Source organism: Ailuropoda melanoleuca, chromosome 9, assembly GCF_002007445.2.
Source record: "Ailuropoda melanoleuca isolate Jingjing chromosome 9, ASM200744v2, whole genome shotgun sequence".
NCBI classification, from domain to species: Eukaryota; Metazoa; Chordata; class Mammalia; order Carnivora; family Ursidae; genus Ailuropoda; species Ailuropoda melanoleuca.
The window spans coordinates 12604080-12630007 of NC_048226.1; the positions used below are offsets into that span (position 1 = coordinate 12604080).

Genomic DNA, 25928 nt, shown 5'->3' on the forward strand with positions numbered 1-25928 from the left:
TAATTACTAAAACACTTGGGATGGCTTTCCTGCCCTTGCTTTCAACTTGCAAAGTTGGATCTCTTCTGTTGCACAGAAAATGTAGCACAGAATTCTGTAGGAGAAGAAAAGAAAAGAAAAAAAAAATAGAGCCTTTGAAGAAATTATTGGAATTCACCAAAAGGAAGTATGATTCTCGATAGGAAACCAATGGAAATAAGGATTTCTCTCTCTCTCTCTGTCTCTCTCTCTTTTCGGTCTCTTCCTCCCATTTCTACCATTGCCCCTGAAGGCTGGTTTTACTGTGGTTAGTTTATATGAATGCAAGCAGGGCAGGAAAGCGAGACTAAGGATTCAGGTTTCAAGTACATTCCCTATGAGGGACTCAAGTCTCTCGATGAAGCTGGCTAAGTTTTATTGGTTAGAAGGGGACTACTCTGAAAGTGTGACTTTAATTGATTTTTCAAGGCAAACAGGTGGTGATGGTTTAGACATGCCCTAGCCTCAATGCCACTCCTAACTTGGGGCTGCACATATAATAGCTTTATTAAAATATACAATCTCCTGGCTTTGCTTTTACCTGAACATCTGCCTCTTGGTTTTTAAAGGGCCTTTTAAAATATTTTCATTCTGTGCTTAAGCGGATCATATCCTAGAAAGGCTGGAGGAAGACTTTATTTTCTGTTCATGTCATCAAACTTACTATTTTTGGTTTAAAATGAAAGGCATTAAAATTCAAGCAGCATCTTTAAACAGGTTCATTGTTGTTTCAGGGATTTTTGTTGTGGTGGTGGTTGCTTTGGGCACATTTATTTACATGATGCAACAGATTTTGAACATAACAGGCCAAAAATTGAATTTGTCAGTGCTGGGTTTTGATTTGAACTTTTATTGTGGGGAGCAAAAGATTGAGTGAGTTTGTGTGAGTGGATAGGAGAGACAGAGAGAGAGAGAGAGAGTGTGTGTGTGTGTATGTACTTAAAGACCCTATTTTGTGTTCCTTCCTGGTTTATAGTGATGTCTCAGTGTCGTAGCAAAGCTCTCAGCATCCTCCCAATCACAATAAATTCAGGACCCCTAAAAGCATGTTTCAGGGAGAGGAGGACCCAAACCTGGCTTCATGCTTGTGTTTGGTGGCAGGAACGTGTGGCTCGGATGTAAGCTGTCTTCCTTTTGATGAAGAAAATAGGTAGGCTATCAGAGTAACAGGAGACCATCTAAGGCATTCTCAAACAGATTTCTAAAGGGATTGTACTTTGCTTCTAAATAGCATCACTCCCTAATCACTCTTGGAGGCTTCCTAAATTGAAGCACCTTAGTCTGTTTTCAGCACACGGAATATGTACAGAGCTATTGCAGGCTTAATGTGAGCGGATTGAAAGCCTCCTTCTTTTAGTGCCAGAAATAAAGCTACAGGCAGAGTAACTTAATACAGTGAACTGCTTTACTTGATCACTGCACTAATGCTAATTAGATACACTTGCTTTATTACCCAGAGTGATTTTTTTCTGTATCCATTCTGATCTAATCTTTCTATGAACGTGGAGTCAGTCGTAAGTGTGAAGTTTAAGCTTTTTGTCACAATGGTAGCCTGATGTTCATGGGACCAAAGTCAGAGAACACTTTTCGAGAATGCTTTGTCCACTGACAGTACAATTAAAGCCCCATCTGACTTCTGCCATGAATGGTGCACACTGTGCCAACAGTTACGTGTCTGAAATAATATTTATAGGTACATGTAATGGGATTTTTCCTTGACCCCTTCAAGATACCCAGCTTTATGGGGAGTAAATAAAAGTGTGAGGATTTGTCCTCCTTTCCTTTAATCAGAGCAGAGAATATGCTGATGGCTTTGGAAGATATATTTACCAAAATCAGCCTTTCAACTGCTCAATTACCAGTTTCTGCAAAAATGCGTAATGAGAAATTTATTGTTCGGTTGTAGACCTGAAATTATGATCATTCCAGGAGGAAAAAGCTGATAGTTGCAGCCCATTAGTTGCTCTCTTTCATTTCGTTCAGTGCTTTTCTACTTTGCAAACTAGTTGTTCTGCCTTTATGAGTGGTGTAGGGACTTTTATTGGGCCACAGGCAATCGTCTGACCATTTTCTGTTTATATAATATCATCAAGAAATGTAAAGTATAGAGTGGCCAGTAGCATGATACAAACATGAAAGTGATGGGATTTTAATAAATGCTTCATATTTCAAGGGGGGAAAGGATTATGTATTTAGAATTTGGGATGTATAAATACAGGTTAGAAGCATTATTTTCTGTTGTTAAAAAGTCCCATAAGGAGCACCTGGGTGACTCAGTGAGTTAAGCATCCAGCTCTTGATTTCACCTCAGGTCATTGTCTCAGTGTCATTGGATCGAACGCTATGTCTGGCTCGGCACTCAGCGTGGAGCCTGCTGGAGATTCTTTCTCTCTCCTTCTCCCCCTCCCCCAGCGCTTGTGCTCTCTCCCTTTCTCTCTCTCTCAAATAAATAAAGAAATCTGTAAACAAAAAGTCCCATAATACATTCAAAAGAGGAAAATAAAAGTCAACAAAAATTCCATGTCTAGAAGAATACAGTCTAAAAGTCTCCAATTTATAGTTAATTTTAGGATTATATGGACTTACGTATGGACTTCTAGAACCAGAATGGAATTAGCTACATACACCCATGGAAATGTCCCTATGTTCTTTTACACAGAAAAGTGTTACCGTGAAATTGGAAGTTTGAAAATTATACATATTGTTTATTCCAGCAGTCACGGAGGATAATAAAAATCGGAAACACGTAATTCAGGTGTCCTTCTGCGAAAGTACTGGGGGCAAATTTCCAGTTAGGGTTGTTCCCACATAAAACTAGAACTAGTTGGTGGAGTTTTGTCTTTAAGAGATAAGGTGGGGGCGCCTGGGTGGTGCAGTCCTTAAGCGTCTGCCTTCGGCCCAGGGCATGATCCCAGTGTTTTGGGATCCAGCCCCACATCAGGCTCCTCCACTAGGAGCCTGCTTCTTCCTCTCCCAGTCCCCCTGCCTGTGTTCCCTCTCTAGCTGACTGTCTCTCTCTCTCTCTGTTAAATAAATAAATAAAATCTTAAAAAAAAAAAAAGAGATAAGGCAAGATGCCCAGTTTGACATTTTCCCCCCAGTGAACTGACCAGACCATTTTATGTCATGTAGAAATAGTCCAAGACAATGCCAGATGAACACTAGAAATGGCATCTATCAATGCTCAAGGAAATATATGGTTAATGACTCTTGATTCAGATAAGTTTATACATATATAAAACTTATATATACACAGCAACCAGAGCATGACGTAGAGGTATGGGTTGAGATATGAAGTTTTTATTGGAGGACAGCGGAGAAAAGGGAGGGTCAGGGCAGGGAAGAGCATTTCAGTTCTGGGCCCGATCAGAGTTGACATTTGCCAAAGCCTGTCTTCCATGATGGGTTTCTCTATTCCCCTTACCTCTTCCTAGGCGGAGATTAGATCAGGAGGAACAAATTCCTTCCTAGACCCTTGTTCTTTCCAAAGGTGTGGAATTCACTTTCTGGCCAGTCTAGACAGCCGTCTCCAATTTCCCTAGGTATGTCCCCCCTTTCACATTATACTACTTTATTAGTTTCCTGTTGCTAGTGTGACAAATTACCGTGTATGTTAAGTGGCTTTAGACAGCGCAGATGTATTCTCTTACAGTTCTGGAAGACAGGGGTCTACCACAGATCTCACTGGCCTAAACTCAAGACGCTGGATGAGATACATTCTATTTCGGTGGCCCTAGGGGAGCACCTTTGTCCTTTCCTTTTCCAGCTTTCTGAGGCTGCCCATGTTCTCTGCCTCATGGTCCTTTCCTCCAGGTTCACACCCAGCAAGGGCACATTGTGAAGTCCTCACATGGCATCTCTCTGGCCTTGCTTTGCCCTCACATCTTTTCCTGGCTTTTTTCTTCTGCATCCACCTTCCACTGGTAAGGACTGACCCTTGTGTTACACTGGACTCAACCAGGTAATCCATGATGATTGCCTTATATGTTAAGGTTAGATGGTTAGCAATCTGAATTCCATCTGTAACCTTAGTTTCCCTTGCACTGAAATGTATTCACAGGTTCTGGGGACTAGGACATGGACATCTTTTGGGGTACCATTATTCTGCCTACCACAACTAGGCCCTTCATTGCAATCCTTCATTTATGTTGCCTATCTGATGGATAAGGATTTATGAAGCAAGCATTGGCTCCTTGCATAGGAAGTAATTTAGTGAGGCATACATTTGGGAGGAGGGGAGAGGTTATGGACTGTGGACATTTCCATCAGAGAGTGGCTGGGAGAACTGCAGTTACAAATATACCAAAGTCATATGTTAGCAGCAACTTGAAAGATTTCTGGTATTTGGTTAGCTCATTTGGCTTCCCCCATGGCTGCTGATGTATGGCGGAGGGCTTTACATCTAGGAGGAAGCTATGTGCCTCTCCACACATTAGATCTTAGATATAAAAACCCCAACAAGGAGAGGAATGGGTAAGCTAATTTCATAGGCAAACCCAAAGGGATGAGGAGAACAGGAATGACTCTAAGAGTTGTCCAGAAATCAGAAGTAATTCCTGATGAGTAAATAAGTATAACCAGGCATCAAATCCATAGTGTTTCCCCATGCGGCTTCCCACAGTTCATCAGAATCCAAACCATGTTTAAAAAACCAACAAAAGCCTATATTCTTTTTTAAAAAAGATTTATTTATTTTAGAGAGAGATAGTGTGAGTGGAGGGAGAGGAAGAGAGAGAATCCTCAAGCAGACTCCCTGCTGAGCATGGAGCCCAATGCAGGGCTTGATCCCATGACCCCAGGATCATGACCTGAGGTGAAATCACGAGTCAAACATTTCACCTGACTGAGCCACCCAGGTGCCCCCAAAGCCTATATTCTTTTGAAACATCCCTTAGCATCCCAGACAGAAGTGATCTTGCCTTTTCTCCTGGGCTATTGCAGTTCCTTCCTAAAAGGTTTTTCTGTTTCTCATTTCATTACTCCATTCCCATAATTAAGGGTACTCTGCTACCAAAATTATCTAATTAAATATCCAATCCTGTTATTTTTGTGTTTAGCTTATAAAGACATCTTCAACCTGTTACCATTTCATACAGATATTTCCACTAACTAGCCCCCACTTTGTACCCACCCTTATCTCCAGCCCCATATCTCTATGATCCAGACCAATTGGTTGTCTTACCACCTCTAAGCATGGGAAGCCTTAAAAAAATTTTTTTTTATTTTACCTCTGTCGTGTCTTTTCCTTGTGCTTTCTTTCTCTTTCTAAAGAGAAAGTCTAAACTAAGCACTGTCCCTCTCTAGCATTGGGCAAATACAAAGGAATAACTGAGTAAACGTCTTCTCATTGAACCAATGAATGGCCAGAGTGCTTTTCCACAGAAATAATTAGTGACGTAGAGACCAACAAACCTTATCTTCCAAGTGGCTTTCTTCATGCTTCTATTACTGTCTTTTGACTTGGGTGCAGTCATTCATCGGCTTTAAGAAGCATGGCAGTGATGATGACTCCTCCCTTCCGTCATTGCCTTGAGTCCTCTCAACAGAGCTTGAGGCAAATTCTACCATTCTCATTTTACAGACGGAAAAAGGTTATGCAATATTTCCAAGAGCACACTGCTAGGATAGAGAGAGCCATGATTTAGAGCCAGTCAAAGTGAGTATGTCCCAAGCACCACTAAGTAAATGCTTAATGTTAGAAAATGTAATCACCTCAGAACTGTTGAAAATAACACAACAGGAAAAGTATAGTGTGGTCGTTAAGAGCACTCGGCTCCATAGTCAAACTCAACCACAAAATTATTAACAAATTTATTTTCTCATTTAAAATGTCCTTTTGATTACTGTGTGATCATATATAATGATTTACTCTGATATTTCTATTTACAACCATATGTAAGTAAGACATGATCATAAATTCCAGATTGTGTGTGTGTGTGTGTGTGTGTGCATGTGTGAGTTTGAGATAGTTTATACTGGTAGCTGCTGGATGACAGAAAGTATCTTATTCCTTTTTTAAAATATCAGCTAGTGCCCCATACATAATAAACACTCCATGAATGTTGGTTGAATGGATGTTTGAATTGATTAATCAGTTCAGCAGTTTTAATTGATTCGGAACCTACAGTATATTTGCCCACCTTGACTTTCTGGGGATTGATGTAGACTGGAAATAAACCACTCGCCAGAACTTTCTCCTGCTCACCCACACACAAATGTTCACCTGGGGGTTGCTGCCCTTGGGGGTTATTTGTAACTCATGTACCTGGAGTATCTCAGGTTTTATCCCCTTGCCTTTGTATAAAGCCATTCTTTAGATTCTGATTTAGGGCTTCCTGGTCTGCCCTCCAGACCACTACAAGCTACCCTATGTTGTGACATCACCCAACCACAGTGTTGGGTGACAGGTTGTTCAAATGCAAAGGATTTGGTTAGACTTTTAATGCTCATTTTGACTCCTGTTTCAATTCAGTAAATCTTTGAGTATCTACTACATGCAAGACACCATCCTATGTTTTATAAGAAATACAGATATAGGGACGCCTGGGTGGCACAGCGGTTAAGCGTCTGCCTTTGGCTCAGGGCGTGATCCCGGTGTTATGGGATTGAGCCCCACATCAGGCTCCTCCGCTATGAGCCTGCTTCTTCCTCTCCCACTCCCCCTGCTTGTGTTCCCTCTCTCGCTGGCTGTCTCTATCTCTGTCAAATAAATAAATAAAATCTTTAAAAAAAAAAGAAAAAAGAAAGAAATACAGATATAAATTATATATGCTTCAGGATTTCCAAGAGTAAAACTTGAAGAAAATGACCATGATGCCAGACAAAATACATTTACTTGGTATTTATAGAACCAATTATAAGGCATTATGAAACACTGGGTAACATAATGGCTTGTTCCAACCAGGGTAACCAGTGAGAAAGATAAAAAGAACATTCCTAGGGGCACTTGGATTAAGGCACTGAGAAGGAAAACATAGGCGGTTTTTTTTTTTTTTAAAAGAATTTATTTATTTGAGAGAAAGAGAGAGAGAATGCATGTGCACATACAAAGTGCGGGGTGGGGGGGGCAGAAGCAGGCTCCCGATGAGCAGGGAGCCCAGCGTGGGGCCCAATCCCAGGACCCTGGAATCATGACCAGAGCTGAAGCCAGACACCCAACCTACTGAGCCACCCAAGCACTCCCACAGGCAGTTTTTAAGAATGGTAAATTTTTGTGCCTGGAATATAGAAAATACGGTAGAAGAGAGTCAGAAAGAATAACAAATATAAGTTCAGGCCCTCTTTTGATTCGATGCCCTTGAATAGCATACTAAGAGTTTTAGACTCCGTCTCTAGAGAGTGGGCAGATATAAAAGGCTTTGAGCAGGAGTGCACCACAATAAGAACTAAGCTTTGGGTTATTACTTTGGCTTTGATGTGAAGAATTAGAAAGTAGAGAAAAGTATTATGATTAATATATGAGTTAGAAGTGTATTAGAGTAATCTGGGCCAGAGGTTGTAAACTGGCAAATAATAGGGGCCCTATTTGGTCCACTGTCTGTGTGTGTGTGTATGAGAGAGAGAGAGTGTGTTTTTTTGGTTGCTGTCTTTTCTCTTTTTCTTCTTTATTCCCCACCCTGGCCTTCCTCTTTTTTAAAATCAGTTTTTTGTCCACAGCAGTTGTAACCTAATGGAGAGGTTGCTTGGGAACCCTCAACTGCATGCCTTTTGAAAGCATTCCTAAGTCGGTGCAAAATCATACCCTTTGTTTCTAGTAGTTTGCTACCTGCCATAAAAAAGAAATTAGTATAAAATATATTTGTATATACAAGGGAGTTTATAAAACTATACATCTTTGTGTACGATTTAAAGAATAACAGTAAGAAACACCTATGTGCCTATCACCCAACTTAAAAATTCCCATTATCTTAGAAGTCCTTTCTTTGCCTCTTTATCCCCTTTATGATTGAATCCTTCTTCCCTCACCCCCAGAAGTAATGTTGATACTGAATGTTGTATCATTCACTCACTATCCATTGTAGGTTTGCCACCTTTGTATCTGCCTCTGAACAATGTAATTGAATTTCGTCTGTTTTTTGAAAATTTTATCAAAGCCATCACATAATACGTTAATGTCATACTCTGTGGCTTACAAACTCACTCAGTATTGTTTTTGACATTCATCCACGGGGTTCATCTTCATTCTGTATGACATTTAACTTTATGAGTAAATTATTACTGTTTTGTTTTGTTTTAGAGAGAGAGCATGCAAGCTGGGGGGAGGGGAAGAGGGAGAGAATCTTTAAAGATTTTATTTTATTTTTTTAAAGATTTTTGTTTATTTATTTATTTATTTATTAGAGAGAGAGCAGCAGGTGAAGGGAGAGAGAGAAGTAGACTCCCCACTGAACAGGGAGCCCCATGCAGGGCTTGATCCCAGGACCCTGGGATCATGACCTGAGCTGAAGGGAGACACTTAACCAACTGAGCCACCCAGGTGCCCCTTATTTTTTTATTTTTATTTTGAGAGAGAGAGAGAGAGAGGGCATTTGGGGAGAGGCAGAGAGCAGGAGAGAGAGAGAAAATCCCAAGCAGGCTCCATGCCCAGCACAGAGCCCAACATGGGGTTCGATCTCATGACCCTGAGATCATGACCTGAGCTGAAACCAAGAGTCGAATGCTTAACAGACTGAGCCACCCAGACGCCCCATTGAGTAAATTATTTTATTTATCCATTCTACTTTAGAGAGACATTTGGATTGATTCCAGGGTTTTTGTTGTTGTGTTTTTGTTTTTGTTTTTTTCATTTTTGTTTTTGGCTGTCATGAAGAGTGTTCTTGAAGATACTGGAATACATTTCATCTGGCGGGCATATGCAAGAGTTGAGAGTCATGACTCATAATGTATGGTACCTGGACAGCAGTATCAGCAGCACCTGGGAACTTTGTAGAAATGTAATTTCCTGGGCCCCACCCAAACCTGCAGAACCAGAAATTCAGGGGGTGAGGCCCAGCAACCTTGTTTAAACCAGCCCCCTAGTACTTCTCAAGTACCCTAATGTTTGAAACCCACTGCTCCCAGATTCACACCAAGGAGTGGAGATATGAGGTTTATCTGATCTACACATTGTGTTTAGTTAATGTCAACCATATCCCAAGTGACTGAACATCAGTTATCAAATAAAAGTCTATCCTTGTTCTGCATGTTGGAAAACTCTTGGGATTCTCCATCTGATGTGTGACGTGGTACCCTGGTGTAGTTTTAATTTGCATTTTCCTCATTACAAATAAGAGTCATACGTTTGGGGGCCTTTGTGAACTTCTTAAATTCTTCTTTACCCCCTACTTTTTTATTGATTTATAGAAGTGTCTTATATAATCTAGATAGAAATTCTTTGTGAGAAAAATATATTTTTCAAGTTTGTGGCTTATTTGTTTACTCTATATTAACTTGTGATGAAAAAATTCTTATATTTCATGTCAGATTTATCAGTTATTTTTTCTGTGGTTTATGCATTTTGTATCATATTGAGGATTGTTCCTTATCCCAAAGTCATAAAGATATTCTTTGATTTTTTTATGGTTTTTTACATTAAAGATTTTATTTATTTATTTGACCTAGAGAGACAGAGAGAGAGCACAAGTAGGCAGAGCAGCAAGCGGAGAGAGGGAGGGAGAAGTAGGCTCCCTGCTGAGCAGAGAGCCTGATGTGGGGCTCAATCCCAGGACCCCATCATCATGACCTGAGCCAAAGACAGACGCTTAACCAACTGAGCCACCCAGGAGCCCCTACATTAAATTTTTAAAGCTACTTTTGATTTCCTTGTTGTGTTCTGGCTATCCAGTTAATGTAGTTCCAGTTCTTGACGCTTCTACTTTTTTCCCAGTGATCTGCAGTTTTCAGAAAGTCATAGATCAGGTTTCCGTACGTGGGTGGTCTTGCCCAATGGTCTCTTGTCTGTACCGGTAATGTTACACAAACATCATTTGGCTTTAGCGTGGTTCTAATTTGTTTTTCATTTTCAGGAATGCCTTGGCTATTCTTGGCTTTTTGCCTTTCCACATAAGAGTTGTAATTGATATGCTGTATTCCACAAAAATAGAACAAGACAAAACCAGTATTGAAAAATAAGTCACACTCAAAATTAGCGAGTTAACTGTCAAAACCAAGACATTGAAAAATTACAGCAGAATGAAGCCAAATGAATTAGAAATAAAAATAAGGGCAAAATCAATGAAGTAGAATACATGTGTAGAATAGAAGGGAATATAAAATTAAAAATTATCTCTTCAAGAAACTAATAAAATTGATTATCTTCTGAGAGTTTTCAATGTACAGAGTAAAGGCACAAGAAGACAGTATCTGGCATTAAAATGAGAAAAAACCTAGATAAACCAGAGATTAAACATAAGAGGATACTATGAAATCTTATGCTTAAAATGTTAAAAAAGTATGAAATACATAAAACTTGTAGTACAACATATCAAAGTGACTGAAAAAGAATGAGAACTTGAAGGACCCTAAAACCATTAAATAATTGAATCAGTAGTTTAATATCTTTCCAGAAAGCAAAATACAAAGCCCAGGCAACTTTAGAAGTACATCTTACCAAACTTTCTGGGAGCATATAAATCCTATCATACATACATTCCTTCCAATTGTCTTCCAGCTCTTCTCATTTTTTTGGAAGAGTCAGTTGTCAGTTTGATTGTTGTTCGTTGGAAGGACATGCTTCTCCCCCCCACCCCAGTATCTGCCTTTCGGACTTATTTTGGTCATCAGCTATGTGCAGTGTTGCTCTGCGGTGCCTACGTGTGGTTTTCTTTCTCTTCATCGTATTTGAGGTTCTTTAAATCTGCATCTTCATTTCTTTTATAAATTTTGGGAAATTCTCATCCAATAACATTTATAGCTTTCTCTCTATTCTCTCTTTCCTTNAGCTCTTCTCATTTTTTTGGAAGAGTCAGTTGTCAGTTTGATTGTTGTTCGTTGGAAGGACATGCTTCTCCCCCCCACCCCAGTATCTGCCTTTCGGACTTATTTTGGTCATCAGCTATGTGCAGTGTTGCTCTGCGGTGCCTACGTGTGGTTTTCTTTCTCTTCATCGTATTTGAGGTTCTATAAATCTGCATCTTCATTTCTTTTATAAATTTTGGGAAATTCTCATCCAATAACATTTATAGCTTTCTCTCTATTCTCTCTTTCCTCTCTCCTCCTGGATTCCAAATTTTTAGGTGTAAATTAAACTTTTCTCAGTGTGCCATGTGGCTTTTGTGCTATATTTTCTTAGCATAGTTATTCGTTTTCTACCAATACACCAAATCATGAATCTTCTCATTTCTATTCTGCTATTAAATTCATTTTGTGAGTTCTTCCTTTCACATCTCCTTTTTAAAAAAATTTTTATTATTTTTTTATTTCTAGCTTTCCATTAGATTCTGTTTGGGAGATCCTAGTTCTCTGCTGAGTTTCTGCATGCTGTTATCCATTTTCATGTATATAATAATCAAACTATTTTAATATTCATATCCAGTGACTCTAACATCTAAATCACCTGCTTGTCCTGGTTGTCTGCTTTTCTCTTGATTTTGGTTCTTTTTTCCCTAACCATGACAAATTATTTTCATTAAATACTGGATAAGATGTATTAAAATGTTATAGGGGATAAGGGACTGTGTTGTATTCCACCAGAGAGGATATAGAGGAGGCGGTAAGGGTCAAACAAGTCTGTATGATACAATTAAGGTTGAAATGATCCGAGATAGGATTTCAAGCATTTTGAGGATGGGTCTATTTCTAGTTACCCCTCCGCTTAGTGCCTAGCCCTTCAGGTGTCTTAATAAAAGCCTGTCGTGTTTCTGAGAGACCTTGTTTCCTACTACTCCTTCACAATCAGTGAGATTGCTAAAAGCTTTTAATTCTTACTTTCCGCTAGGTCTCAACCTTTCACCATAAGCGTGCGTGCCTTAGAAAATGGTAAATGTCTCAGGAGAAATGCATGGAGCATGTTGGGCTTGAATCTCTCCTATTCATTTTTGTCTCTCAAGTCTCAGCTGCCATAGTTTCTATGTACTCCAATTTTTAGCTCCCTAGATTATTAAAATAGAAGCAAGCTCTGAGCTGTTACTCTGTGCCAGGGCACTATGTCATCCCACATAGTGAATTGGCAAAAACAAAACAAAAGAAAACAAAGAAACCCCTGAAGGAGATAAAGCAGTAGCAAACCAAGCTTCACGCCATTGCATTTGTCTTCCATTCTTGATCTTGTCTCCATGGACCTTGGGTGCCTTTGTTGCTCTCAGATGTCTTCAACCAGAGTTTGTTTATTTGGGTATATTATCCAGNAAGCTGTTACTCTGTGCCAGGGCACTATGTCATCCCACATAGTGAATTGGCAAAAACAAAACAGAAAACAAAGAAATCCCTGAAGGAGATAAAGCAGTAGCAAACCAAGCTTCACGCCATTGCATTTGTCTTCCATTCTTGATCTTGTCTCCATGGACCTTGGGTGCCTTTGTTGCTCTCAGATGTCTTCAACCAGAGTTTGTTTATTTGGGTATATTATCCAGTCGTGACAGTTGTTTTTTGGGGTTTTGTTTGTTTTTGTGTGATTTCTGTCTTTTTGCAGGAAGATTGAAGTAAGTCTTCCACTTCATGCTGAAAAGCTGAAGTTTCTATTTCTCCTTAACACACAGGCTTAACATGAGGGTGTCTTAGAATTCTTTAAATCAAACCATACCACTCCCAATCTATGGGTTTTACTGGCTCCCTATTTTAGTTCTAGATTGCCTTATTATACAAAAATTAGCCTTTTTTTTGTAAGTCAATGTTTATTTGGAATGGTGTACACATTTATCATTGCTTTCGAACACATACATCCTTGCATTCAGCCTTTGGACCAGGAACAATTTTCCTTCTCTTTAAAATAAATCTTATGTACACTTTCACCAGGGTCTTTTGGTGATAAGCACTGCTGGCTCATATATTTCCAAAAATGTCTTTGTTTTACTCATAAGATAATTTGCTAGATACACTATTCTAAATTGAAAGACTGAAATTTAATATGTGCTATAGTGTCTTTTTGCTTTCCTTGTTCCACTGAGATACAAAGTCACTCACATTGCTTTTTCTTTGCAATTGAGCTATTTTTCTCTCTTTAGTTGCTTTTAAATGTTTCTCTTTTTTGTTGTTGTTGTTCCTGCTGTTTTTCAGTTCTACTATGGCATTTTTAGGCCTAAATTCTTCATTTAGGATGAAGGGATGTAAGGATCCTTCATTAGGATGTAAGAATTCTTGTCCTTTCTTTTCCTTTCTTTTTTCTTTTCTTTTCTTTTCTTTTCTTTTCTTTTCTTTTCTTTTCTTTTCTTTTCCTTTCTTTCCTTTTTNCTTGTCCTTTCTTTTCCTTTCTTTTTTCTTTTCTTTTCTTTCTTTTCTTTTCTTTTCTTTTCTTTTCTTTTCTTTTCTTTCCTTTTTTCTTTTTTNCTTTCTTTCCTTTTTTCTTTCTTTCTTTCTTTCTTTCTTTCTTTCTTTTCTTTTCTTTTCTTTTCTTTTCTTTTCTTTTCTTTTTGTTTCCTATATGGGTATCTTTATACAATTGTTCAAAATTCTCGGGCATTTTATCTTCATATATGTCTTCTTTCCCATTCTGTCATTAATTCTTTCTCCCCACCCTGAACATCTTCTCCTTTGTATCATCCATATCTTTTAATTTCTCTCACATATCTGTATCTCTGTCTCTCTTGTCTACATTCTGAATAATTTCTTTGAAATCATTTTGCATTTCACTAATTTTCTCGTCAGCTCCTTCTAATCTGTTAATCAGTGCACTGATTGTGTTTAAATTGCATCCTTACCACTTTAAATTGTTCCTCACCAATAATCCAGCTCAAATTCCATGGTCTGTCTTTCAAATAATTTCCTTTCCTTCTCTCCCTTCATTATATTCAATTAGCAGAGCCGTAGGTAAGCACAGCTATTGAAAAACACATTTAGCGCCTCTTGACAAATGTAGTACATTTCTATAATCTGTTTTCCTTTCCTCTCTTCTAGATTATGTTATAATATCTGCCCTCAAGCACTAATTCTTCCTCCCTGTCCTCACTCAGATCATGACATTGGTTGACAGAAGTGCCCTTCTTCTGCTCACAGCCCTCCAACAGCTCAGCTACTCCAACAGCTCAGCTACTCCCTTAGAATAAACTTCAGAGACCCTACAGCCATGGACCAGGCTCCTCAAGACTGACTCTTGTTCCTTTCTCACTTCTGTTCTCTTTCTAAGTGTCTTACTCACTCTGCTTCAGCCACAGGGTTTCTTGCTGTTCCTTGCACATACCAGGCATACTCCCACTTTGGGACCTTTAGATCTATTAATCCTTTTGACCAGAAACAACTGAACTGGATTTCCACATTTCCTCCAAGGACTTGGCTCACATATTGCTCTCTCCACAAGGCCTTCCCTGGTTTCCCCCACTTATAATTGCACCCCTTTATCTGTTGCCTCATATTCCCTTCTTTTCATCCCTGCTCGTTTGGTTTATTTTCACATGCCAGTTTTTATCATCTGATTTATAATATATAGTTTGCTTATTTATTTTACCTATTTCATCCCTAATCCCCAAATACAATGTAGGTTCTATTAAGCCTGTTTTGTTACTGTTGATGTTGTGAGGGGTAGTGGTTGGTTTGCTGGTTTTGTTTAGTGTTGTGTCTAAATCAACATGGTTCAGCTCTTTTCTGGCTGGAACCATGGAGGATACAGAGAGAAGAAAAGGAAGGTTCCTGCTGTGCCAGCAACCCTTAAGGGGAAAAAAAAAAAAAAGCAATTTCACAGAGTTGAAGATCAAGCATCTGAGTAAGAAGTTTGCCCAAAAGATGCTTTGAAAGACAAAGAGGAAGTTTATCTATGAAAAAGCTAAGCATTACCACAAGGAATATCAGCAGATGTACAGAACTGAGATCAAATAGCTAGAATGGCAAGAAAAGCTGGCAACTTGTACATACCTGCAGAACCCAAATTGACATTCGTCATCAGATCAGAGGTATCAATGGTGTGAACTCAAAGATTCCAGGATTGTGGAACCATATATGGCATGGGGGTACCCAAACCTGAAATGAGTGAATGAATTGATCTCTAAGCATGGTTGTGGCAAAATCAACAAAAAGTGAATTGCCCTGGTAGATAACACATTGGTTGCTCAATCTCTTGGTAAATATGGCATCATTTGCATGGAGGTTCTGATCCATGAGATCTCTACCATTGGAAAATATTTCAAAGAAGCAAATAACTTCTTATGGCCCTTCAAATTATCTTCTCCATGAGGGGGAATGAAGAAAAAGAGCACCCCTTTTTGTAGAAGTTTAAGATGCTGGCAACAGGGAAGACCAGATCAATAGGCTTATTAAAAGAATCAACTAAGGTATCTACCGTGATTATTTTTGTAATCTGGTCAGTTAATAAATGATTACTTCAAATTGAAAAAAAAGAATAAATCAACATGGTTCATAGTGTTCAACAAATGTTTAATGAAGGGAAAATGAACAGTGAATTTATACATGAAGTAAAGCAGTGGCAGTAAGATGGGGTTAGTATGTAGTGCTCTGGGATGGGTTGAAAAGGAAACACGTCCAAGGTGATGAAATCCTCAAGGAGTAGCTTTCTAAAGGAGCAAAAGGTATGTTCAAAGGCAAAATTCTGAACACCATTTCATGTATGGGGTCTGCAAATAGTGTTTCTTGATTGTGAATCTAGAATTTGTGAAAGATATTGGCTTATGAATTATAGTCAAGTATAAGCCAGTACAAGGAAGGTCTTAAATATTAAGCTATCATGTCTAAGTGTGATAATGTAGGCCAGGAAGCAAAAGAGACTTTTAACCAGATGAATGGACATTAGAAGACCTGGAGGTGTTTTTTGGTGTATACTATGGTTTTGCTTTATTATAGTAGTACGTACAACACTTTTTTCTCTTTCACAGCAATAAAGGCAGTTACATTTTCTTGAGAAGGAACTGCTTCTCAGATTTGTTAGAACAATGAATGTGCACTTGGTCAAATTAAAAACAGATTCTTCTGTTACTCTCTCTTTGTTTAACCTTGGAGTTCTTTGGAATAGGAGTAGCATAGCTTTGTTTCACCTTACCTAATACCTTTATTCTAAAATAATTGTGTGTATGAGCATCTCTTCTCAAATTATGCCCTGTGATGACAGGATGGTTATTCATAAATACTGTATGATTATTTCAAGAGACACTCTTTTTAAAGATTTTAATTTGTATTGTATCAAATGAACCAATTTTCACAATATTCGGAAAGAAGTGTGTGTGTATTTTTTTCTTCTTCTTGGTCATAAGGCAAAGATCACTCCATTGGTTTTCAACAAAAGTTAGTCCCCTCTGCAGTATTTTGCAGATGAAACGCCTTCTAACTCCTTTGAATATTAAATCAAAGTCACTGAGCTTTGAAGCCGTAGTGCCTTAACCAAAATAAATCAACTAGCCCTTCCTTCCTGCTTCTAGGAATGTTGCCTGACAGTATGGTTTTGACTCAGTTGCCTAATAAGCTTTGGGCTGGTAGCAAGGAAGGTGAATATTGGGTTAATTTTCATCTGTTTTCCTTCCAAGATATCTGTTCATTTTTACTCTGATGTTAAGCCTTAACTGTATTTATGAAATGAATCTTGACCTCTTTATTCTCTTTTTAAAAACCTCAATGTTTAGTTTGAGTTGTAAGCATGAGGAGCTTAGAAAGTAGAATGTTCATGACTGAAACCTGATATAAAAGGTTTTCAGTAATTTTCCACCAAAAGTGAACTTTTTAAAAAATCACATGCTTAATGTATTTATGCCATATTAAGTCATCCTTTGTCATTCTATTACACAGTAGAATAGCAATTTAAGATTACCTAGTTAATCTGACCAATACTGGGTCAAGGTGATATTCTGTAAACAGTAATCATATTATTCTGAGCCTAATCTCAGTGGTGAGTCTAATGATTCATGAGAGCAAACAAACAAAAATCCATCATTTTGTATGAGCAACCCAATCAAAACGTATATATTGAAATGAGGATCTTGATTCCATTTTTCAGTTTCTTTTAACATTACTTTCATGGACAATGTGTAGTTCACAAATGACAAACACAAATCTCTGTAATCATGCTTTCTACGTTTGTTTCGTTTGTCTCAACAAATGTAGAATTTTTAGGTTATCCAGAGACCTGGCTTCATGTAATCTGGCTATTTCCTAGTCTTAAATCTACTCCCAAGGGACAGGACAGAATCTTAAGATAATCTTAAATGAAGATATCCCGGAGTATTTGGGAAAATAGCAGTGCCATCATACTTGGCATCCCAAGCTAAATACTTGGAAGTGAGGCAACCTCTTGGTTGTGTAGAAGATAATTCAGCCATTGGATTGGTTGATTACGTCATTATTTTCAAATCACTTCATAATGGAACCTGAGGAAAACATAGCCCAATTTGTGCTTTGAAACTTCTTGTGATGTAAGATAACATGCTTCTCATGTCATACCTAATGAAACAATATCTAGAGGATTCGTACAAATGTCTGTGGCAGTGGTGCCTAAGTTCATTAATCACAGCTCCCTTGGAACCACGGACTCTTTCTCGCATGTTTCTATCTTTAGCATTTTTCCTAGAAAAACACAAAGTCTCTTTGTGAATCACTTTTCCTCATCTGAGATTTGGCGTGTGTGTGTGTGTGTGTGTGTGTGTGTGTGTGTATAGTGTGTGTGTGTGTATTTTATCCTTATAAAAATTTTGACAAATTTTGAGGTAAAAAGTGAAGAAATATTTGTAGGGGAAGATTTGAGATTTCTTAAAGTTATGTTTTGGTAGAAGATATAGACTGGGTCACCTTTGCATCTGCATTATGGAATGTAGGAAGGAAACCCACATGATAGAGTAAGAACCTTTCCTGGTATCAGAGAAATAGAGAGCTTCATGTACTGATTCTGACATTTTGTAGGTGTTTCAATTCTGAGCAGTGTTCCACTGAATGGATATATTACATTCACTTGTTGGCGGACATTGGGGCTCTTGCCAATTTTGCTGTGATTTGGAATAAAGCTGCTATGCTCTGAATATTTGTGAACAAGTCTTTGTGGGACATACATTAAATGTTATATGTTAAATTTCTACATTTCGGAGTAGAAAGTTGAGATATTTCCAGGTGGTTTTCCAAATCAGTTTTATCATTTTGTATTTCTACCTGGAGTGTTTGAGAGATCTAGTTGTTCCACATTTTTTCAATACTTTCTCTCTTGTCAGAGTTTTCAGCTGTAGCTTTTCTATCATGCGTGCATTGCTATTTCCCAGGGGTCTTTATTTGCACTTACTTGATGGATAATCATGTGGTGTATCTTTCTATGTGCTTTTAGGTATTCACGTACATTTCTGTAATGTGTGAAGGGCCTGGCCAAATCTTTTGCTCATTTTTTTGGATTATCTTCTTGTTAAGTTGTGAGAGTTCTTTATAAATCCTGGATACAAGTTGTCTTTCAGTATATGTATAGATAATATTGTTCCCCTTTTTGTGACTTGTTTTTCCATTTCTTAGCTGTGTCTTTCAAAGAGCAAATGAAGATTGCTGCTAATAAATTCCATTTTTTCTTTTATTTACATTATTCTTTGTATTTTTTGTATCTTAGGAAATGTTACCCAAGATGGCAAAGGTTTTTCCACATATATTTTCTTAAAAATTTTAAAGTTTGAACACTTATATTTAAATATTATAATCCATTTAGAGTTATTTCTTATATGTGGGAGGTGGTAAGGATTAGTGATTTTTTTTCCCCATACATACATCCAATTGTTCCAGTCCACTTGTTGAAAAGACTCTTATTGCTCCCGTAGAGTTACCTTGGCAACTTTCTTAAATAACTGCATGCATGTGGATCTATTTCTGGGCCTATTTTCTGTTCCATTGATCACTATGCCTATCTTCTTGCCAGCACCACACTGTCTTTTTTACTATATATTTAAAAGTTGTGAAATTAGGCACTGTAAGCTTTATTTGATCAAATTGCTTTAATGATCCTGTCACTTGTACTTCCAGATAATATTTAGAATCAGCTTGTCAATTTCTACAAAATTGGGATTGCTTGCATCTGTAGATCAGTTTGTAGACAACTGCCATCTTCACAATATTGAGTCTTCCAACCCATGAACTAGTGGCGTATCTGTCCACTAATTTAGATATTTTATAATGCAAGCTTTTATAATTTCCAGTGAAGAGATCTTGCTCATGTCTTGTGAATTTTATTCCTACATATTTTATGGGTTTTGATGTTACCATAAATGGAAAATTTTAAATGTCATAATCCTGGGGTTTTTTTGCTACTAGTATATGAAAATGGAATCTACTTTAAAAAATAACTTCATACTCTGTGACTTTGCTGGATTTAATTATTTCTAGGATTTGCTTTGTAGATTCTTTAGAATTTTCTATGTAAAAAAAATCATGTCATCTATAGAAAGAGATAGTTTTGCTTTTCTCCTTTTTGATACTTGTGCTTTTATTTCATTTCTTTTTTTTTAATTTTCTTTCCTCCTTTTCTGTCTTTTTTTTTAATAATATTTTTTTTTTATTATGTTAGTCACCATACAGTACATCCCTGGTTTTTGATGTAAAGTTCCAGGATTCATTAGTTGCGTATAACACCCAGTGCACCCTGCAATACGTGCCCTCCTTACTACTACTAAGGCAGACGCTTAGCAACTGAGCCACCCAGACGCCCCTATTAATTAATTAATTAATTATTATTAATATTATTTTAAGTAAGCTCCACAACTAACATGGGGCTTGGTCTCACAATTCTGAGATAAAGAGTCACATGCTCTACCCACTAAGCCAGCCAGGCACCCCTTAAAAATATTTCTAAGAGCACTAGTGTCTCACTCTGAAAGTTGTGAGTCCTTTAAATGTGATGTTTAAATGCTGCTCAATTTTTGTTATAAAACACTTTCTGGTATTACTTAACTATACTTGATAGAGGCAAATGTGGTGTTTATCTAGCACAACCGCCTTCTTATATTAATTGATGTACAAGTAATTTTGTTAAAGACATTTTCTAAATAGCTTTATGATGAAGAAAATAAATTAAAAATATGCTATTTCCTAATTTTTTCCCAATAGTTTCATATCGGCCTCTTTTCACTTGAAGTTATATTTAGCGATATAAAAAAATATATAAAATAAAATTTCACTTATCCAATAAATAGACATTAAGGAATAGTTTCCATTTAGCATACAGTTAAAACTCCTAGTCCTAAAAGAACTTTAAGAATAAGGAAAGAGAACTAGGTGACAGGAAAATCTCTAGCTTTATCTAGTAGAGAAATCACTGTACTATTTTCTCTGCTTTTCTCTGTTGTTCATATCAAAGCAAAATAAGACATAAAAGTAAAAGAAACCTTTGAAAAGTATGGGAAAATACAAATTATAAAACAGTAAATAAAGCTGATATAGCACACCAGATTAATAGCCTGGAGGAAATCAACAACAATAATATGCATTGATTCAAAAAGCATTTCAAAAATTCTATACTTATAAAAAAAAAGTGTAGAGATTTAGCACTTAAGGAGCCTGTAAGTAACATCTAGATTGGAAGGCAAAAGAAACATTGTCATGATTTGCAGTTTATGATTTTCCTCATCAGATCTCCAAAAGGATAGATTTGAAATCTTCTACAGCTAATAAGAGGCGTCAGAAATAATGTGAACAACATATAAAAATCTGTGCTCCTATGCCCAGAAGTAACCAATTAAAGTATATAAATTTAAAATGCCCTCATTCATAATAATATCAAAACTCTTAAGTTACATAGAAAAATAATAAAACATATGCAAAATCCGTATGATAAAAGTAATAAAATATTTTGAGATATAGAAAGGTCCTGAATATATGGAGAAATAAATAATCCTTACGATTTGGAAAGCCGGTATCAAGATATCAGTTCTCTCCAAAATGATACATACATTCAAGGCTATCCCAGTGAAAATTTCACCAAGAATTTTATGGAAAACTACAAATTGGTTCTAAAATACATGTGGAAGGGTAAAGAGCAAAGAACTACCCAAGAAAATTTTGAAGGTGAAATAATACCGACTTGCTCACTCAGATGTCATCTGGTTATTAAACTATAGTTAAAGGCGTGGTCTTGGTAAAATAGAAAAATGTATCAATGTACAGGATTAGAGTGCCCTGAAACAACAAACACACCCATGTGGGAATTTGGTAAGTAGAACAAGTGGCAATGGAAACAGTGAACAAAAATAGGGATTGATACCACAATCTAGTTGTAAAAGTTGGCTATCTATAAGGGAAAAGTTCAAATTGGATGCTTGTTTCCAACTATAAACCAAAGAACACTTGAGGCAAAAAATAAGGAACACATACATATAATTATCTTTTGGGAGAAAACAATAAAATAACTTTATCATCTCAGAATAGAATATGATTCCTTAAGTAGAATATTGAACATTAAGAGCATAAATTTTAAGGTTGAGGATGTGTATGTTTGACTACATTAGAAAGTATTACCACTGTTTTATCCTATTTTCAATGATGAGAGTATAATGGAATGGGGTACCATACATGAGCTAAGATGAATATACTTTTTAAAAAAGATTTATTTATTTATTAGAGAAAGAGCATGAGTGGGGGGAGAGGAAAAGGGAGAAGCGGGCTCCCCGCGGGGCTTGATCCCAGCACCTCAGGATCATGACCTGAGCTGAAGGCCGACACTTAACTGACTGAGCCACTCAGCTACCCATAAAAATGAATATACTTGATTTATACCTATACCATCAACAGATCTATGGAACATAATATTGAATAAAAAATTTCAGAATGATGGGAACATTTTAATGCTTTTATGTTGTTTCTAAAATAAAACTTAGATGTTCTCAGATGGCAAGGATTCACACCCATTTTCAGACATTGTGGCCTCTGGCAATGGGAGGAGTAGGTTGAGGATAGTAAGTGAAAAGTTGACAATGGGACCAATTATCTGACATGTTTTATTTTTTAAAAAGACTAATACATAAATTGGAAAGAAAATGACAGCACATTGACGAGTCTTAATGCATGCAGGTTCATGGGCATTTGTTAAATTTGTCTGTGTACATTTTTTTCATTCTTGGAATATTTAGTAATATGACATGAAAATATTATCCTTGGTATAGAGAAAGAAAGAATGGAGTGTACCAAAAGAATGATTCCAAAATAATCCTAATACCAGAACCTGAAAAGAATATAAAAAGGAAACAGTAGCACATGGGTGTCTATGCAAAACATCTTCAAGTGATAGCAAATAAAATACGAAGTACATCATAAGACCATTACGGCCCACTAAAGGGGACGTTTCTTCCAGAAATACAAATTCACTTCAATATTAGGAAATTATAAATACGATATACCATGGTGAGCTTCTAAAATGAGAAAGAAAAAATCCTCTTTATTTCAGAAGATAGTGAAAGAACAGTAAGTTAATCATTCACCCTCCTCCATTCCTGATTTAAAAATAATAAAATTAAATAAATCCTTGTTAAAATTGATGTAAGTGTTCTTATTTAAAAATATTTTCCTTTTTCAAATATTTCCAGAGAGGATTCATAGATATTTTAAAATATTAAGAATAATAAAATAAATGCTTGTATGTAAACTTTCTAGTTTTTTAAAAAAGGTTTATTTGCATATTTTAATACAATTGATTTACATAGCTCAAACTAAAAGTCAACATCATGCTTAATTATAAAAAAAATAAAGCATTTTTTGTAAAATTCAGGAATTGGACAATATCCCTCTCAACAGTTTTATTTAAAATTGTTTAGTAGTAATGAAAGAAGTATACATATTAGAAAGTAAATTGTAGATATTAGACAAGAGGAAACAGGAGCCATTCTTTATTTGTAGATTGTGTGATTATATTCTTAGAAACCTTCAAAAGTGAAATGAAAGCCTATTTGAAATAGTAAGAAAATTCAGTTACTAATTTAAAAAATTAATATGTACAAATTATCAGGTTAAATTTTATTTATCTGCTTAAAATATATAATGGGAGAAATTATTAAGTTTAGAATAGTAAAAAAATCAGCAGAAAATACACATTATCTACAAAAATAAAACTTTCACACGGTATAAAATGTTTTTAGTAATAGGTAAAACAATATTGCTTTGAGAAAGATTCAGTATTTAAGATGCAATAATTTGCCTCTTCTAAGTTGATGTTAATAGTGACTTTTTCAAGCGCTTACAAGCGCTAACAGCTGATAAACACGAATTATCTTATTTCATCCTCTGGACCACCTGTGCATTGGAAAAGAAAGTAAGGGTCAAGTTTTGAAATCACTCTTTCTCTTGCCTCATGTTGTAATTATCATGGGTTTTTTTCTTATTTGTCCAAATTTGCTTGTTCCTTGGAGGTAGCTCCCATGACCATTGTCACATAGAAACTTGGACTCAAACCCAAGCTCTTGCTTGTCCTTCTGTGGGACAGGGTCACAAATCCAAGGCTGACAGCAACTGGGCAGGTAAAGTACATACCTGGTCTGATGCAGGAACTTCTAGCCCATCATTTCCTTGTGTCCATCCGGCTTCAAAATTGGAACAATTTAAGATTTTTAAAGAAACTTTGGCTACCTGAAGTTTTTATCTGAAATATTTGGATTTTTAAACATTGGCAGCCAATTTATGTTGGCAAAATTTGGTCTGTGGCCTGACTCTAAGACCTTGGATTTTTCCATTCTACTTTCCTAAATTCTGGTAAATCTCAGAGCAAAAAACTGAATACAGTTGATGGGGTGATGGGATTTCCAGGTATGAGGCTACCATATTGTGTACTTCAGAGTGTGACTGGCCTGCTCATTTCTCTATCTTCCTCATCCTGCTGCCAATTGTAAAACTTCATCGTGTGTGTGTGTGTGTGTGTGTGTGTGTGTGTGTGTGAACCTGTCTGCAACTGTTCCTAAAAGCTGCTGTAGGGAGACTGTCCTGGATTTAATTCCCTTAAGTCAATATAAAGGATTTTAAGATCACTCCCGTACTGATTTTTCAAGCAGTGATTTTGTCTTTTCTTCCAATCAGGTATTTTTAGTCACTGTCTGGAATTTCGAACTGTATATGGTCCCCCTGGCGTTGTTGTTACTCTTCATCTACAATTTCATCACACCCACAAAAGGGAAGGTTGGCAGCATCCAGGACAGCCAGGTGAGCAAAGAGTCCGGTAATTGTAACATTTGACTAGAGAAAAATGGGTGAACAACGACAAACCACCACCAAATCGTGACCCAAGTCCGCTTGGTTTGAGACGTGAGGAGGAACACTGCACATACATTTATGTGACAGTGGGGATCTTTTATTGGATATAACCCAAAATTATCCTTCTATGTTATGTTCCTGAGACTTGGCCTACATTCTTAGCATGAAGAGAGCCCCCTGGTGCTTGGTTATCTTTACCGTGGAGGCAGCATATTTCATTGTGTGGCCGTCTGGTTATCTGTAAGGTTCCTATGAATAACATTCTCAACCACTGAAAAAAACCCTTTGTATCTCCTTGAGCTCCTTCAGGGCACAGAAAGCATCTGCGAGGCTTCCTTCGGCCTCTCCACCCAGACATCCTGTGCGGTATTCACCTCTAGCCTGAAGCCTTCAGAGGTTTGCCAATCAGAGAGTGGGTGGGCAGGGACAGCTCAATTTTTGGGTGCCCAAGTCCTGAAAATCTCAAGCTTCCCATGGTCTTGAAGGAAGCAAAAGCAAGACATCGCCTAGCATCTACTTTTCTTTTTTTTTTTTTTTAAAGATTTTATTTATTTATTAGACAGAGATAGAGACAGTCAGCGAGAGAGGGAACACAAGCAGGGGGAGTGGGAGAGGAAGAAGCAGGCTCATAGCAGAAGAGCCTGATGTGGGGCTCGATCCCATAACGCAGAGGTCACGCCCTGAGCCGAAGGCAGACGCTTAACCGCTGTGCCACCCAGGCGCCCCTAGCATCTGCTTTTCATACTTCCTCTCTGACTCAGCTTCCCCTTTTCCACTTATCCGAGGAGAAGCCCAGAAGATCTTTTCCTGGTCTGAGTGAACAAGAACTTGTATTTGTAGACTTGCTTTATGGCATCATCTTGGAATTCCAGATTCAAGAAACAAATTTTTAAAACAAAAATCTAAGATTTGGAGACTTGATAATAGAGGACCTTCATATTGGGTTTCTCAAGACACAAAAGCTGACTATCTTCACCCATTTTTCCGTACGATGCTATTATTCAAAAAAATCTCTGAAATAATGGATCTGAAAGGGATGTTCGGGTATCCTTTGGGGGTAGAAGGGAAATAGAGAAAATGAGTTTTTTGGCAGGGTGTAAAAACCTCAAGCAAATTCAAAATTCTATTCTGTTTGATATTTGATTGTTGAACGCTGTAGGCATGGACATATATCAATAATGAGGGATATAACAATGCTAGAACCAACTAATAAATAAAGAGCTTTTAAGTACAGGATTGTTTAAGGACTAAGTTGCCCACAGATATGGATGATGGAAATTTTCACAGAGAAACATCTTTAGTAAAAAATGCTGTCAACTAACACTTTTACAATTTTTTATCAGATTTTAGCTTTCCAGCTATATATATGATGTGTATGCATTTGTAGGCAGGGATATACACATGTATTTATGGGTACATAAGAATACTTAAAGGCATGTGCTTACAAATGTGTGTATGCGTGTGTGTGTGAATAAAATCTTTTTAATTTACAGAACGCTTTCAAATTCATTTCCTATTTTAATCTTGGTAACACAACCATGAAGGAGGCAAGAATTACTATTTCTATTTTATGCTTGAGTAAAGTAAGGCCCAGAGTGGCAAGCTGATTTGCCCAAGGTTACCCAGCAGGACGTGTTTGAACAGTGTCCCAA

The 25928-nt window shown here is 37.2% G+C and overlaps 1 protein-coding gene and 1 pseudogene across 1 annotated transcript in view; both read left to right on the forward strand.

The window, feature by feature from the left end:
* The window catches only part of MCTP2 (multiple C2 and transmembrane domain containing 2), a 234536-nt gene that overhangs the window by 162106 nt on the left and 46502 nt on the right, over positions 1-25928 (forward strand). The window contains exon 18 of the mRNA XM_002926690.4: positions 24103-24225. Within this exon, the coding sequence (XP_002926736.1) occupies positions 24103-24225 (123 nt within the window). The remainder of the gene's footprint in view (positions 1-24102; positions 24226-25928) is intronic.
* On the forward strand, positions 13513-19465 carry LOC117803721 (annotated as a pseudogene).